We start from the raw sequence: 16953 nt of genomic DNA, 5'->3' as shown, positions 1-16953 counted from the left end.
TCTTTAGGATCAAGTTCAGTGATTTTTTTTTCGATATGCTGTTTCCTGTTTTTTATTTATTTCTGTACATCTATTTTATTCGTTCCTGTGCCACTTCTCACTGGAGCATTTATTGACTCGATTATCACACAGAAACACTTTCCAGGATAGAATGTAACACACTAAGCCTTAATATTGACCTTAAAATCTGGTTCCATGTGGCATGAAAATATTCAATTGTACATCCCTGTCTGGAGTAAAAATAAAACGGGGAAGGTGGCTAAACCGTGGCTAACAAGGGAAATTAGGGATAGTGTTAAATCCAAGGAAGAGGCTTATAAATTGGCCAGAAAAAGCAGCAAACCTGAGGACTGGGAGAAATTTAGAATTCAGCAGAGGAGGACAAAGGGTTTAATTAGGAGGGGGAAAATAAGAGTATGAGAGTAAGCTTGCAGGGAACATAAAAACTGACTGCAAAAGCTTCTATAGATATGTGAAGAGAAAAAGATTAGTGAAGACCAACGTAGGTCCTTTGCAGTCAGAATCAGGTGAATTTATTTATAATGGAGAACAAATAAATGACAGAACAATTGAACAAATACTTTGGCTCTGTCTTCACTAAGGAAGACACAAATAACCTTACGGAAATACTAGAGGTTCGAGGGTCTAGCGAAAAGGAAGAACTGAAGGAAATCCTTATTATTCAGGAAATTGTATTAGGGAAATTGATGGGATTGAAGACTAATAAATCCCCAGGGCCTGATAGGCTGCATCACAGAGTACTTAAGGAAGTGGCCCTAGAAATAGTGGATACATTGGTGATCATTTTCCAACATTCTATTGAATCTGGATCAGTTCCGGAGGGTAGCTAATGTAACACCACTTTTTTAAAAAGGAGGGAGAGAGAAAACAGGTAATTATAGACCGGTTAGCCTGACATCGGTGGTGGGGAAAATGTTGGAATCAATTATTAAAGGTGAAATAGCAACGCATTTGGAAAGCAATGACAGGATCGGTCCTAGTCAGCATGGATTTATGAAAAGGAAATCATACTTGATAAATCTCCTCGAATATTTTGAGGATGCAACTAGCAGAGTGGACAAGGGAGAATCAGTGAGTGTGGTGTATTTGGACTTTCAAAAGGCTTTTGACAAGGTCCCACACAAGAGATTAGTGTGCAAAAATTAAAGCATATGATATTGGGGGTAATGTACTGACGTGGATAGAGAACTGGTTGGCAGACAGGAAGCAGAGAGTCAGGATAAACGGGTCCTTTTCAGAATGGCAGGCAGTGACCAGTGGGGTGCTGCAGGGTTCATTGCTGGGACCCCAGCTATTTACAATATACATCAATGATTTAGATGAAGGAATTGAATGTAATATCTCCAAGTTTGCAGATGACACTAAGCTGGGTGGTGGTGTGAGCTGTGAGGAGGATGCTAAGTGGCTGCAGGGTGACTTGGACAGGTTAGATGAGCGGGCAAATGCATGGCAGATGCAGTATAATGTGGATAAATGTGAGGTTATCCACTTTGGTGGCAAAAACAAGAAGACAGAATATTATCTGAATGGTGACAGATTAGGAAAAGGGGAGGTGCAACGAGACCTGGGTGTCATGGTACATCAGTCATTGAAGTTTTTCATGCAGGTACAGCAGGCGGTGAAGAAGGCAAATGGCATGTTGGCCTTCACAGCTAGGGGATTTGAGTATAGGAGCAGGGAGGTTTTACTGCAGTTGTACAGAGCCTTGGCGAGGCCTCAGCTGGAATATTGTGTTCAGTTTTGGTCTCCTAATCTGAGGAAGGACGTTCTTGCTATTGAGGGAGTACAGCGAAGGTTCACCAGATTGATTCCCGGGATAGCAGGACTGACATATGAAGAGAGACTGGATCAACTGGACTTGTATCCATTGGAGTTTAGAAGAATGAGAGGGGATCTCATAGAAACATATAAACTTCTGACAGGATTGGACAGGTTAGAGGCAGGAAGAATGTTCCCGCTGCTGGGGAGTTCCAGAACCAGGGGTCACAGTCTTAAGAATAAGGGGTAAGCCATTTTGGACCGAGATGAGGAGAAACTTCTTCACTCAGCAAGTGGTTAACCTGTGGAATTCTCTACCGCAGAAAGTTGTTGAGGCCAGTTCGCTAGATATATTCAAGAGGGAGTTAGATATGGCCCTTACGGCCAAACGGGATCAAGGGGTATGGAGAGAAAGCAGGAAAGGGGTACTGAGGTTGAATGATCAGCCATGATCTTATTGAATGGCGGTGCAGACTCGAAGGGCCGAATGGCCTCCTCCTGCACTTAATTTCTATGTTTCTATGTTGCACCTGTTTTCAGATGGTGACCACTTATTGAGCTGGATATTAAAGGTTTGATTTTTGCAGTAAAACTGCAGTCCAACAAGTTGACTTTCCCAGATATGTTTGATTAATTCCATGAGCTAGTCTTTTAAAAGCTAAAAACTATAAGAAATAAAATGAGAGAATTAGTGGCTCAAATGCAGCTTAGAGCATGTGACATGGTGACCATTACTGAGACCTGGCTACAAACTGGTCATGATTGGGAGTTAAATATTCCAGGTTTTACGGTCATTAGAAAGGATAGTGAAACTAGAAGAGGAGGAGAGGCAGCTTTATTAATTAAATATACTATTACAGTATTAGTAAGAGAGTATATAGGCAAGGGAAAACAAGCAGCAGAGACTGTATGGTTAGAATTGAGTACAAGAGGACTTACAACTGTAATTAGAGTTGGCTTTTGATAGCAGCAATGTAGTAGCAGAATGTATTACTTCAGAGATTAGAGGCTTGTAGCAAGAGCAAAGTTGTTTTATTGGGAGACTAATTTTCATATAGATTGGGAAGAGCAGAGTGGCTCAAGTCAGAAAGGTAGAGAATTTCTTGAGTGCATTCCAGATAGTTTTCCGGGGCAATACGTTCATGGACGGACAAGAGGGTCGGCCATAATTGATTTTGCGATGAGTACTGAGCCAGACTTAGCTAATAGTCTAACAATAAGGGAACATTTATTTATCGAAAAGCAAAATCTTCAAATCTTTAATTTTTTGAACCTATTTTCCTGTAAGTTATGAATTGCATCTGTCACAATCACCCTGCAAGCATTACGTTTCTTTTATCACTTTTCAAAATATGGAAGCATTATATTATAATAATTTTATAAAGAAAAATCTGTTCAAATGTTATTTCTAACCCTTTCAATTATTAAAATCTGCATTGTTGAAGTTGTTAACAATTTAAGCGTACATACTATGGCCCCAAGTTTCCACACGATAAAAAATGGGCGCCCCTCCGAGCTGGGCGCCCTGCAGCTCCATGTCTGCTTGGCGCGGCGCCCAGGGGGGCGGAGCCTACCACTCGCCGCTGATTTTGTAAGTAGGAGGGGGCGGGTACCATTTAAATTAGTTTTTTACCTGCCGGCAACCCTGCGCGTGCGCGTTGGAGCGTTCGCGCACGCGCAGTGTGAAGGAAACATTGGCACTCGGCCATTTTTGTAGTTCTTTGTAGCTGTTTAATTTTTGAACATTTTTTAATAAAAGCACATTGCCATCAGCACATCAGCACTGGGGCTTCCTGCAGCAGTGAGAAGGCTGCAGGAAGCCTCAGAAAGTTGAGGCAGTCGTTTCCCGACGGCCCCCCCCCCCCCCGCTGCCGTCGGGAATGGCTGCTCAACTTGTGAGGCTTCCTGCAGCCTTCTCACTGTCTCCTTCCCCCCCCCCCCCCCGCCCGCCGTCTGGAATGGCTTCCTCCTCCCCCCTCTGCGGGAACGAACGGCTGCCTCCTTCCCCCCCCCCCCGCGGGAATGAACGGTTGCCTCCTCCCCCCCCCCCCCGGGAACAAACGGCTGCCTCCTTCCCCCCCCCCCCCCCCGCGGGAACGAACGGCTGCCTCCTTCCCCCCCCCCCCCCACGGGAATGAATGGCTGCCTCCTTCCCCCCCCCCCCCCCCCCCGCGGGAACGAACGGCTGCCTCCTTCCCCCCCCCCCCCCCCCCCCCCCGCGGGAATGAATGGCTGCCTCCTTCCCCCCCCCCCCCCCCCCCCGCGGGAACGAACGGCTGCCTCCTTCCCCCCCCCCCCCCCCCCCCCCCGCGGGAATGAATGGCTGCCTCCTTCCCCCCCCCCCCCCCCCCCCCCCCCGCGGGAACGAACGGCTGCCTCCTTCCCCCCCCCCCCCCCCCCCCCCCCGCGGGAACGAACGGCTGCCTCCTTCCCCCCCCCCCCCCCCCCCCCCCGCGGGAATGAATGGCTGCCTCCTTCCCCCCCCCCCCCCCCCCCCCCCCGCGGGAACGAACGGCTGCCTCCTTCCCCCCCCCCCCCCCCCCCCCCCGCGGGAACGAACGGCTGCCTCCTTCCCCCCCCCCCCCCCCCCCCCCGCGGGAATGAATGGCTGCCTCCTTCCCCCCCCCCCCCCCCCCCCCGCGGGAACGAACGGCTGCCTCCTTCCCCCCCCCCCCCCCCCCCCCCGCGGGAATGAATGGCTGCCTCCTTTCCCCCCCCCCCCCCCCCCCGCGGGAACGAACGGCTGCCTCCTTCCCCCCCCCCCCCACGGGAATGAATGGCTGCCTCCTTCCCCCCCCCCCCCCGCGGGAATGAATGGCTGCCTCCTTCCCCCCCCCCCCCCGCGGGAATGAATGGCTGCCTCCTTCCCCCCCCCCCCCCCCCCCCCCCGCGGGAACGAACGGCTGCCTCAACTTGTGAGGCTTCCTGCAGAATTCTCCCTGGCTGAAGCACTTTCACACAGCTAGGAAGATGGTTTATTTAATCTTTTCTTTGCTTATAAATGTTTATTCAGGTTGGATTTATTTGTATAATATTTGTATAAGTATAAATAAGGATTTATTATAGAATGTAATGACTTCCCTTCCCCCCTCTCCCCCCCACCCACCTCATTCTGGACGCCTAATTTGTAACCTGCGCCTGATTTTTTAATGTGTAGACAAGGTTTTTTCAGTTCCACAAAAATCTTCACTTGCTCCATTCTAAGTTAGTTTGGAGTACGTTTTCACTGTGGAAACTTTGAAATCAGGCGTCAGTGGCTGGACACGCCCCCTTTTGAAGAAAAAATTCTGTTCCAAAGTGAAACTGTTCTAACTGACTAGAACTGCAGAAAAAAAAATGTGGAGAATTGCGATTTCTAAGATAGTCCGTTCTCCACCAGTTGCTCCTAAAAATCAGGCGCAAATCATGTGGAAACTTGGGCCCAATAGTCTATGTACACAGGATAGTCCATTGTGTGTGGATGGATAGAACTAAGTGCATCCAATAAGTAAATACAGAATTGTATGCAATGTTAGTTTAGTATATATATACACACACATGGAGATAATAATTCAGTATATTATATTTGAAATAAAGTATGCTCTGCTGAGGGTTATGCTTGGGTTGAGTGTTCATATCCCAATTCAACTGTGTTGACAGTCTCTCCTAAATTACTGAGGTTGTGCTGCAATGTCGGAGATGCCGTCTTTCGGATGAGACGTTAAACCGAGGCCCCATCTGCTCTCTCAAGTGGACGTAAGCGATCCCATTGCACTATTTCAAAGAAGAGCAGGGGAGTTAACCCCGGTATCTTGTCCAATATTTATCCCTCAATCAACATAACAAAAAAACAGATTATCTGGTCATTATCACATTGCTGTTTGTGGAAGCTTGCTGTGCGCAAATTGGCGACCACGATTCCTACATTACAACAGTGACTACACTCCAAAAGTACTTCATTGGCTGTAGAGCACTTTGAGATGTCCGGTGCTCATAAAAGGTGCTTTATAAATCCAAGTCTTTCTTTCGTTTTACTTTAAAGGTGTTTATGTAAACAGTGTCCATCACTATGCAAATTGTACAAATGTAAAACAGAAGTGTTCAAAAACAGCAGCAATGGCTAACATAGTTTGTTGAAATGAATCTACTGTAGCGACAACAAAATATTGAAAAATACCTTTGAGTTTATGTGACACAAAACCAATAAACTTAGATAATAAATCTCAACTCATTTTACTTCCTAGGCGACTAGATGCCAACCATATATCGGTTGTGCCACCAAAATGTTTCAACGGACTGGTTTCACTTAGACACCTCTGGCTGGATGACAACGCTCTGACAGATATTCCCGTCAAAGCCCTGAGCAGTTTACCTTGCCTACAAGCCATGACCTTGGCCCTGAACAGAATTCCTCATATCCCAGATTATGCATTTGGGAATCTTTCCAGTTTGGTAGTTCTGTAAGTAATTTTGCTATGTTTTCACTGTTGAAGATGCGTAACGAGTGAAGGTATTTCTGTATGGATGTGATAATAGTTTTGAATAAATAAATAATGGCAGCCCTGAGAGTACAGTGAAGTGAAGAAAACATTTGACCCGTCTTGTGGGCAATCTGTACAGCCTGAATAAGAAATAAAAACAGAAAATGCTGGAAATACTCAGCAGGTCAGACAGCATCTGTGGAGAGAGAAACAGAGTTAACGTTTCAGGTCGATGACCCTTTTGTCGCTCAAATGAGAGCAGTTGTTCAGTGCACTTTCGGCTACCGAAATTGTTGTGCTTTCAGAGGTTTTGTCCAACACTACATATGAATCAAAATGGTTTGGATTATTTGCAAAAATTTTAATACGAGGATCTACCTGCTAAAATAAAAATGGATACTGCCATTAACTTCAGCCTCTATTTTTTTCACAGTACACGATAGCTTAAAATACTACTCAAGTAACATTATGGGCTGTTACCCATTGTAAGCACGGGGCAGAAATTACCCCTTTCGATAAGGCCTCTGACCACCAGAAAGCGGCAGTGATAGGACGGCGTGGCATGGCCGCCGACTCTCCGTGGAGCGGCCGCCATTTTAGAAATTGCCCTCGCTCAGGAGCGGAGCGGTGTCCAGGACTATTCCGCTCGTTTTCCCGCCATGGCGTGCACGCATCGACCCCTTTACCGTCAGCTTTTGCTGTCGGTACACTCTGTGTGAGATGGCAGCACGGCCACCTTTAAAGGGTAGGGCGCACAGCCGCAGCCGCCATGTTATTTTTTTTCCGGCCGACTGCCCGGTCAGCCCAACAATTATGCCCCCGGGTTCAGCCGGGCTGCCAACAGGCAGCCTGGCGCCCCACCCCCCCCTCTTGGGTGCCAAGCCGCTGGCCCGGCTGAAACCCTCCCTGGTGGCCCAGTGGGCGCCACTGAAGTGGCTGCAGAGTTCGCAGTGGCTCTCCCCTTTAACTGAAGGGAAGAGACATTGTGATGCGTCAGTGTGAGGTGGCACGTCCGCGTCGCACTGACCTCATCAGCGATGCGCTGACATCATCAGGGCGGCGCTGATGACTGTTCGGGGCAGCAGACCCGCTGCGAGGGCGCTTCCACCCCCGCACTCGACCGGAACACCGCACCACGGAGAAAAACAACCCAGAGTGCTGAATTTCTCCGGTATCTCCGCCCCATGGACTGCGGCAGAGAAAAACTTTAAAAAACGGTAGGTGCACCCTGTTTCGGGCAATTTCTACCCTCATGTGCTTAAAAAACTTCAATTCCTTAGCATTTAGTGAGAAAATGTTCAGGAATAGTTAGGTCCTGTTACTAAAAAGCTTGATTGTAACTAAATAGGAAATGGCATCATCAGGAATGAGCTTTGTGTTTCCCAGTGTAACCTCTTTGCATATTAGGCACATTCAGAAATGGCAACTTTCATCCAAATCTGCAATGCCTCGGACCTCTGAATGCAAAGTTTGAGTACAGTCCGATACATACAAATATTTAAATACATTTTTTCCCATTTATTAGCACAACCTCATGTATTGGAAAGATCCATAAATTATTCCTGAAAAGTTATTCCCATCACTAGCTTTTCATCACTTTAAGGTATTCGCTCATGGATCGTAGGGGTAATTCCATGATCTGAAGTCACTCTCTGAATCAATAGAAATTGAGGCTTCTGGTAACTGTTTTGACTAAATAGTAAGGATTTTGATCTCTTAAACGAATGTTTAAGGGATAGTCTTTCTTACCATTGAACAGTGGAAGACGTGTACCAGCATTTTTCTGCAATGTTATGCCAAGCTGCAGCCAACCCTAACTGCAGCCCTTTCCACCGATGTATTGTGTACAGGTGACAATTTCCAGTATTTTAAGATGCATTATCAATAAGCCTTTGTTGAGTGAGAGTTTGTGCCCTGTGGGGGTTTATTCCTGAACTGATTTATGCTGTAATGTCACAATGCCATGGAATCATGTGAAACAATTGTTGGAGCTTGAATGAGTAATGGTGTCCCTGACATCAACGAGAGTATATCAACTAACGGAGTTGATATTAGTTCCCCATTACATCATGTAGTATCAGAGCTTTAAGTTATGCTGCTGGTCTTAGTCACAAGCTTGAACTCCAATATTTCAAAGTGTGGCATGTTACCTGAAATGTCTAGTATTGCTACAGACACGTGGGCCCTATTCATTTATATTTAATGGTTTTCAGTAAAAATTCCTACCGTTTATAAGGCATTTAGCTTATTGAGTAGTACTAAGTCACTACTGAGAGATCTGCAGCTGTGTTCAGGATGAATATTAAATTTTATGACAACAGGAAGTAAATGGCAGTTATTCCAAGGCAAGTGGCACACTTATTTCACTGAACTTGGTCAAATTGTTTCTGCTACTGATTAAAGGGAAAAAAGCAAGTTTCAATCCATTGATAAGGAGTTCCATGATTTTTTTCTGCTTGCTGACTAGTAGGATCAGTTTTTTTGGAAATATCAAAGTCTGATTGTCTCCAGGAAGATGTAACATACATTTGGCAGGTGATTTACTCAAAAGTCAACGTGTGCTCCTACGCAGACAGTTCCAACGTTGACATTAAAAGTAGGATGAACTGAAATAGCACATTATAGCAGGTCGGTGTAATCCATTGAAAGAATAGCATCTCCCCAAGAGCAGCTGAAAGGGGAAGAGATCATTCTCCCTCAGACAAAAAAACTATATTGGAGGAGTGATTCAAGGCACAGCATCTGCATAATCATGCCGTGGTATGGTATGGTTTTGTGCTTTTATTTACCCCTGAACTCTCCTCTCCTGAAGCTCATGACTCGTTCTGGTATTCAATTCTAAAGGTACCTGCAGCCCTGCAGTCCCTTGTCTATGTGTGTGCGTGTCAGTGTGCTAGTCAACGATGGGCATTTCAGCAAAGTCAGAATGCGGTTCTGATGTAAGGCCATCGACATGAAATGCTAACTTTGTTTCTCTCTCCACAGATGCTGCTTGCCTGGCTGAGAACTTCCAGCATTTTCTGTTTTCATTTCAGATTTCCAGCAATCGCAGTATTTTGTTTTGGCAGATAATCCTGGTGTGGTTTATGTGGTCAGATACAGCACTGCTGAATTCGGAATTACAAATGTCTACTTATGCTCATGACAACATGCTTGATAAGCACATACCTCCTGATGGTTTTATTAACAATTGAGCACAAGGGAATAAAACATCCTGTCCTTTGGATGGGGTTTAAAAGGGGCTGATGATTTTTCTCATCTTCTGATCATCATAGGCAGTCCCTCGGAATCGAGGAAGACTTACTTCCACTCTTAAAATGAGTTCTCAGGTGGCTGAACAATCCAATACGAGAACCACAAACTCTGTCACAGGTGGGGCAGATAGTCGTTGAGGGAAGGTATGGGTGCATTAAAAGGAATCATATTATAAGAAACAAAACTAATCATTATACAGAGTGATATGGTTTATATAGAGTGATGTGGTTTATGTGGTCAGATACAGCACTGCTGAATTCGGAATTACAAATGTCTAGTTATGCTCATGACAACATGCTTGATAAGCACATACCTCCTGATAGAGCGGGCAGGGAAGTTGAGCTGAGGCAGAAGATCAGCCATGATCTTATTGAATGGTGGAGCAGGCTCGAGGGGCCAAAAGGCCTACTCCTGCTCCTGTCTCTTATGCTCTTATATCTCGGCCAGACTCCATCTTAACTGCTGCATTCAGTTTGACCCACTGCACCTCAAGAAATATATATTGGCCTTGGAGGGGGTACAGCACAGATTCTCAAGGGGCATAAACTTAAAATTAAAGCTAGGCCAGTTAGGAGTCGTATCATTATTTCATACAAAGGGTAGTGGGAATCTGGAATTCTCTCCTGCAAAAGGCTGTGGATGCTGAGTCAATTGAAATGTTTAACTCTGGCTTCAATAGATTTTTGTTAGGTATGAGTATCAAGGGATATGGAGAAAATGGAGTTGGGGTAGAGATCAGCCATGATGTAGTTAAATGGCAGAACAGGCTTGAGGGGCTGAATGCCCTACTCCTGTTCCTATGTTTACAACTAAGTAACAGCAGTATGAATCTCCTATAATCTTTGCAATATTTGCAATCAGCAGATAATGAGTTTTATTGAAATATTATTGTGAAAATTGCCACTTTTTCATATCCAAAGGTAAACTCCCTCATTTATCTCCCTGAGTCATGCATCAACTTGGCTGAAAGGTCAAGCATGTGACCCACTCCAAGCTACCCACCCATTAGAAGGTGTGTGACAGCAGCCTTAGAACAAATCTCCCTATGAATTGTGCCCTGCACCTCCTGATGGTGATGGAGACAGCGAGCCTCAGTGTCCCACCATTTCATTGCGTTGTGCATTGGTACTGGCATGGTGGCTGGTGTGCAACGGCCAGTACACGTTAAAAAAAAATCCATGCACAGGCATTTTCCACCCTTCAACATGTAGTTCGGGACCTGGAATATTAGATCCGTCATTGAAACACCTGTGAACTCATCCCTTTTGGCGTGGAAGCAATTCATCCTCGATACAAGGGACCGCCTATGATGATGCATTGTACTACACTGTGCTGTGTAAGAATGCCACGACAGGTACATAAATATTTCACCCCACCTAAGCCTTTGCAGCTAGGTATCAATTCCATTCCCTGTGCAAACACATGACTTTGTCTGTAGATGTTTTAAAGTTCCTAAAATAGCATTCTCCCCAAAGAGCACCTAAAACCCATAGCGTGACAACATTGAAGTACAAAATACATTAGAATTGCATTAAAAAGTCTCTGGATTGGCACAACAAAACTCTGAAGGTATTTTCTAGGTGTTCCAGCCAGCTAGGTCATGGAATGTACAAGGTGGTTCATTTCACTCTGAGCGTGATCCTGAGTTTGGCTAGGCAGAAGGGGAAAGAAAGTATTGAGTAATGGCAATGTAATTTCCCTCAGGGGAAAGAAACCTTGGAGCTGAGCTGAGCAAGTCATTCCAGCCTCTCTCACGCATCACTTAGAGCCTTGTCAGTTAGAGATAGAAAGTCATTTCATTTAAGTGCTAATTTTAACAATTTACCTGTGTGGGATTGCTAGGTGAATGAGTGAACAGCTTCATTAGAATTCCATGTAAGAATTGAACAGGATAGCACTAATAAAGTCATTCAAAATTGCACTTGGAGCTATTACTATCTCAGACAGAGCAGCACTGGTAGATGTTGCTTGCTAGTCAAATAGGTACAAATACAAGTTATTGTACAAGCCCTTTTGTCTAAGGAATATAGTGAAGAAAACCTGGGGAAGGAAGAAAATGCACCTTAAAAATAGAGAACAACTTGAGGGGAGCAGATCCAGAGGCCCTGGGAACTTGGGATTTTAGCTGCATGGAATTACAAACTGGTTGTAAAAATATTCCTTCGGTCTTTTAATCTATCCTAGAATAACAGGTTCAGCTCTATCAAACTGGTGGGTTTACAAACTCTTCCACGAAGTTCTCTTGATGTTAAACTCACAATGTATACAGAAACAATTTAAAAAATCAAAACAAAAAAATGAAGATCAATGAGAAAAGATTAGAGAAGCATAAGGTATAGAGAGAAGATTGAAGACTCCAGCAAGGTATATGAAATATTAAATTGTAAACGTGAATCCAAAATATTGCTTGAAAGTCAGCCAGCTAGGTAGGACTAGAGACCACAAAATTACTTTTCATTAATTTAAATGTAACACAGATATTAAGAATAAAATCTTTACTCAAAGGATGATAAACATTTAGAAGGGAAGGGAAGCTTGTGGCACCAGGAACACTGGAGGTGTTTGAAATGCAGTTGGATGTTTGGCTGAGGGAGTTTGAATAGTAGAAAGATGAGCTTTGATGGTCTATTCTTGACTTTTTCTTAAAATCTTCTTCTAATAGTTAAAATTGATTGCAGATGGTGAGATTCACATTTTAATTTGATGCTGCAATATATGCAAAATATCTCTCATAAAGGCCATTGCAGCTTTCCAATATTAAATCCCTACAGCTGCTCAACCACATTGATTGGTGATTTGCAATAAAAAATAAAATAAATGTAGTCTAGTCCTATAAATAATAAAGGACATCAATTGCAAATGCTGGAACTCTGAAATAAAATCAGAAAATGCTGGACCTACATAGCAGGTCCATTAGGATTTGTAAAGAGGAAAAAAAAGTTAACTTTTTGGGTGTGGACCCTTCATCACAACTGGAAACTGAAAGATAATTGACATTAGCAGTCTAATCCTGGTTTGGAGTGAAAACTCACACCCTTTTGACATCTGATTTAACCTAGGCTGTGAAACAGCAATGCCTGATGTGAATCTTCTGACATGTTTCAAAGGGAATGAAAACTACTCACATATGTCAAGTTGGTAATTTAATACCATAAAGAGTCTGAACAGAATTTGAGCCACTGTGTAAACTTAGGGAGGTCATGTACAAATTGAATCTTCCTGACAAGGAGTGAAGGTTTAACATAAACCTGGCTTCATTTTCAACCTGTGTAACACCAATTTTTAGCATATATACACTGCTGAAGTAACTAACGTTGATATTATAGCTAGCCTTTGTATGACCTGCATGAAATGAGTGTTTGGAATGATTGAAGCACAAGGTCCGTGCGATACAACCAGTGAAAAAGTTTGTGCTGTGTGCATTGTCTTTTCCTGACTGTGCCATTAATGTTACCCTGCAGGCATCTCCATAACAATCGAATCCACTCCCTGGGAAAGAAATGCTTTGATGGTCTCCACAGCCTAGAAACTTTGTAAGTTGACCTCTGATTTGTTTCTTCTTTTTGAATGTTTTCACAGTGTAAAAAAAAAACAAGTTGAAATTCAGAGAAAAGATTCAAAGATCACTGAAGGATCAAAATATTTTTTAAATAAAGTGAAATACAAGCACCAATGTATTTCTAATGATTTTTGTTCTTCCATATGAAAGCATACAACACGTGCCAGCAATGAGAATTCATGAGAACACGGGATATATGTTATTTTATCAGATGCTGTACAATAATCTATTTGTGGTGTTTAATTACTCCCCACTGACAGATAAGCAAACATAAAAAGGTTTGCGAACTATGACAGTACAATTTAATTATTATCGAAGTTCAGTGCTAAATATTTTAGATGTTTGGTCTATTTAGGCAACACATGTACAGCAGAAACTGCCAAACTTTTCACATGTTGGCTTCAACGCTTGTCTCTGAAACCATCGCACAAACATAATTTAAAGCAACTGAAAATTTCTCAGCACCTTCATGAAGCAAAGAGCCTAACAGAACAGTTGATACATTCTACCTTTATAATGCATGGCTTCTACAATATTTTACATGAAAGTTTCATATCATAAGGATATCTCTGGCTATAAACGTGCGAGCCTGTCAATAAAAGTAATTCAATTTTATGTTTGTGGAAACAGAAATCCATAGCAACGTAGAAAGTTACCCAGTGTTGTATTTGCCAATATGGAGTGAAACAAGCCTGTGCATGGAAAATTCATTTTCTTGAACTACTCCTGCAAATGCTGGATATAAATAATGACAACTTATTTCCACTTGCTATTGTTTTAAAAAGTTGTTAGAAAACAAAATCAGCTGGCAGTGTTGCCTTCAACACTGCTGCAAGGAATGATGAGATATGTCGCCTGCTTTGAGTGAACAGCAAAATATAGATAATTGATTGATTCGTTGAAATAACTCTGAAACATTGAAATATAGTTCATTAATATAGCTCAAATATGGCTCAGGAGGCTGTCCATGGGGGAATAGAAATGTGGTGGTGTTAGGGGACTCTATAATTAGCGGGTTAGATGGCATCCTCTGCAGCCAAAAATGACAATCCCGAAGGGTGTGCTGCCTACCCGGTGCCAGGGTAAGGGATATCTCATGGCGGCTGGAGAGGAACTTGGAAAAGGAGAGGATAAATCCAGTTGTCGTGGTCCATGTTGGAATAAACGACATAGATAGGAACAAGGAGGAGGTCCTACTGAAAGAATATCAGAAGTTAGGCTCTACATTAAAAAGCAGGACCTTGAGGGTAATAATCTCTGGATTATTGCCCGAGCCACGTGCAAATTGTCATAGAAGTAGTCAGATCAGGAGAATTAACATGTGGCTGAAGGACTGATGTGAGAAAGAGGGTTTCCTTTTCATGGAACACTGGCATCAATTCTGGACAGGAAGGAGCTGTACTGATAGGATGGCTCCACCTGAACTGGGATGGAACCCGTGTCCTAGCAGAAGGGGTAAATAGGGAGGTGACAAAGGCTTTAAACTAGTAAGATGCGGGGGGGGGGGGGGGGCGGGGTGGGGGGATCTACAAGAAAAGTAACCAGCCTAAATATAAACAAAACAGGTAAAGAGAGCATAGGAAAGAATAAAGTAAGGGAGGACATTGATGGCAAGGGAATAAATAGAGTTATAAAACAGGAGTCTAAAAAGATGGTTAAACATAAAGCGAGAGGAAATCAAATTAAAAATGAGTTAAGCTGTCTGTATAGTAATGCACACAGCGTCCGTACTAAAACAGGGGAGCTGGAGGCAATCATGCATTGCGAGGAAGCAGACATAGTAGGGATTACTGAGAAATGGGTACAAAAAATCAGGACTGGGAATTAAACATTGCAGGGTATAACATATTTAGAAAAGATAGACAGGGAAAAAGGGAAGGTGGAGTAGCAGTACTTGTTAGGGATAACAATGGCAGTAGAAAAAAGGGACGCAGCTATTAGCAAGACAAAAATAGAATCCATATGGATAGAGATAAAAGATAATAAAGGATCAATCACACTAATAGGTGTAGTCTGCAGACCACCTAATAGTGGAAGGGAGGTAGAGGAAGAAATATGCAGGCACATTAGGGAAATGAGTAAAACACATCATGGGGGATTTCAACTACCCCGATATTAATTGGACAGAAGAGATAGGTAAAGGGGATAAGGGAATGGAGTTCCTACAATGGGTACAGGACTCCTTTCTAACCCAATATCTAAAAAGCCCAACAAGGGAAGATTTGCTATTGGATCTAGTAATGGGGAATGAACCAGAGCAGATAAGAGAAGTAAAGGTAGGGGAACATCTAGGCAATAGTGACCATAATATAATACGCTTTAAGATGATAATTGAGAAGGATGAAAACTAACTTAATAGACTGGAGAAAAGCTGATTTTGAGGGGCTAAGAATAGAACTTTGGAAAATAAAATGGATAACAATATTGGCAAACAACGATGTAAAATTGCAATGGGAAACATTTAAAACGGTGTTCAGAGTGCAGGAAAAATATATTCCCCAGAAGGAAAGAACAAACTAAACACTAATGAGACTCCATGGATGAATAAAACCATAAGGGAACAATTGAGGGTAAGAAAGAGGCATACATTAAGTACATAGACAGCAGGGGAGTGCATGATAAGAGAGAATACAAAGAGATTAAGGGGCTGAAATTGCCCTCTGCCCCAAAAGGGGCGCACTTACCGATTTGTAATTTTTTTTCTCTGCCTCAATCCATCAGGTAGAGATTTGAGCGATATTGAGATCTTTGTTTTTTTTTTCTGGTGTCGGTGTGGTGTTACGGGTGGCGGCGAAGCAGAAGTGTTGTTTTGTCGGGTCGGCTGCCGCTCCGACTCATCAGTGCCGCACTGATGACATCTCAGCGATGTGGACGTGCTGTGTCGTGCTGACGCGTCACAAAGTCCCTCTCCTTCAGTTAAACTGGAGGGCCGCTACGAGCTCTGCATTAATTTCAATTAGATCCACTGGGCCACCAGGGAGGGTTTTGGCCGGGCCAGTGGCCTGGCACTCAAGAGTGGGTGCTGGACTGCCTGTTGGTGGCCCAGCCAAACCCGTGGCCACCATTGTCGGGCCGATCTCGGAGTCGGCAGACAATTAAAATAAAATGGCGGCCGAGGCAGAGCTCCTTCTCCTTTAAGGGTGGACGCACCGCCCAGCCACAAGAAGGTTCCCACTGGGGAAAGCTGCTGGGGGCCGATCCACTCCCACGAAGCAATTTCCCGCAGGGCAATTTCACACGCGTGGCGGAAAGGGGGGTCACCGGCGCTCGGTAAGGGGTCAGCGTGTGCCCGATGTGGCAGGAAGACGTCCGGGGCGATCCCGTACACTACTCCAAAAATAAAGGAGGGCGATTTGCCAAATGTCAGCCCCTCCGCGCCGACTGAGCGGTGATTGGTTTCCGCACCATTGCCATTTCTTTGAGGCGGTAACAGATCTTTAAAAAGCTGCAATTTCGGCCCCAAGGAGAGAAGTCAAAAAAACAATTAGGAAGGCAAAGAGGAACTATGAAATTAAATTATCAAGGAACATAAAATTAAATAGTAAAGTGTTTTACAGGCACATCAATAAAAAAAGGACGGTTGGGATGGGAATAGGGCCATTAAGGGATAGACAGGATAATACCACAGGTAACGATGGAGAGATGGCAGAAATATTAAATAATTATTTTGCTTCGGTATTTACCAGGGAGATAGAACAGGTGGACATGACATTGCATGATGAGATAAGTACATCCACGCTTTTTAAAAGAATCTCGGGAAGAGATAGCAGAGGCATTACTACACATGTTTAATAATTCATTAGAAAAAGGTGTCGTGACAGAGGACTGCTGGATGGCTAATGTAATACCTATATTTAAGAAGGGAGATAGAACATGTCCAGGGAATTATAGACCAGTCAG

At 43.8% G+C, this 16953-nt stretch overlaps 1 protein-coding gene across 1 annotated transcript in view; it reads left to right on the top strand.

Annotated features, from left to right (window-relative positions):
* LOC139281364 (leucine-rich repeat-containing G-protein coupled receptor 5A-like) overlaps positions 1–16953 on the top strand; it is a 250652-nt gene that overhangs the window by 183284 nt on the left and 50415 nt on the right. The window contains exons 5-6 of the mRNA XM_070901516.1: positions 6003–6218; positions 12956–13027. Of these exons, the coding sequence (XP_070757617.1) occupies positions 6003–6218; positions 12956–13027 (288 nt within the window). The remainder of the gene's footprint in view (positions 1–6002; positions 6219–12955; positions 13028–16953) is intronic.

The sequence above is a fragment of the Pristiophorus japonicus genome, chromosome 15 (genome assembly GCF_044704955.1).
Source record: "Pristiophorus japonicus isolate sPriJap1 chromosome 15, sPriJap1.hap1, whole genome shotgun sequence".
Classification (NCBI taxonomy): Eukaryota; Metazoa; Chordata; class Chondrichthyes; family Pristiophoridae; genus Pristiophorus; species Pristiophorus japonicus.
The sequence above is the reverse complement of the archived record's forward strand: the minus strand, read 5'-3'. Positions and strand labels throughout refer to the sequence as shown.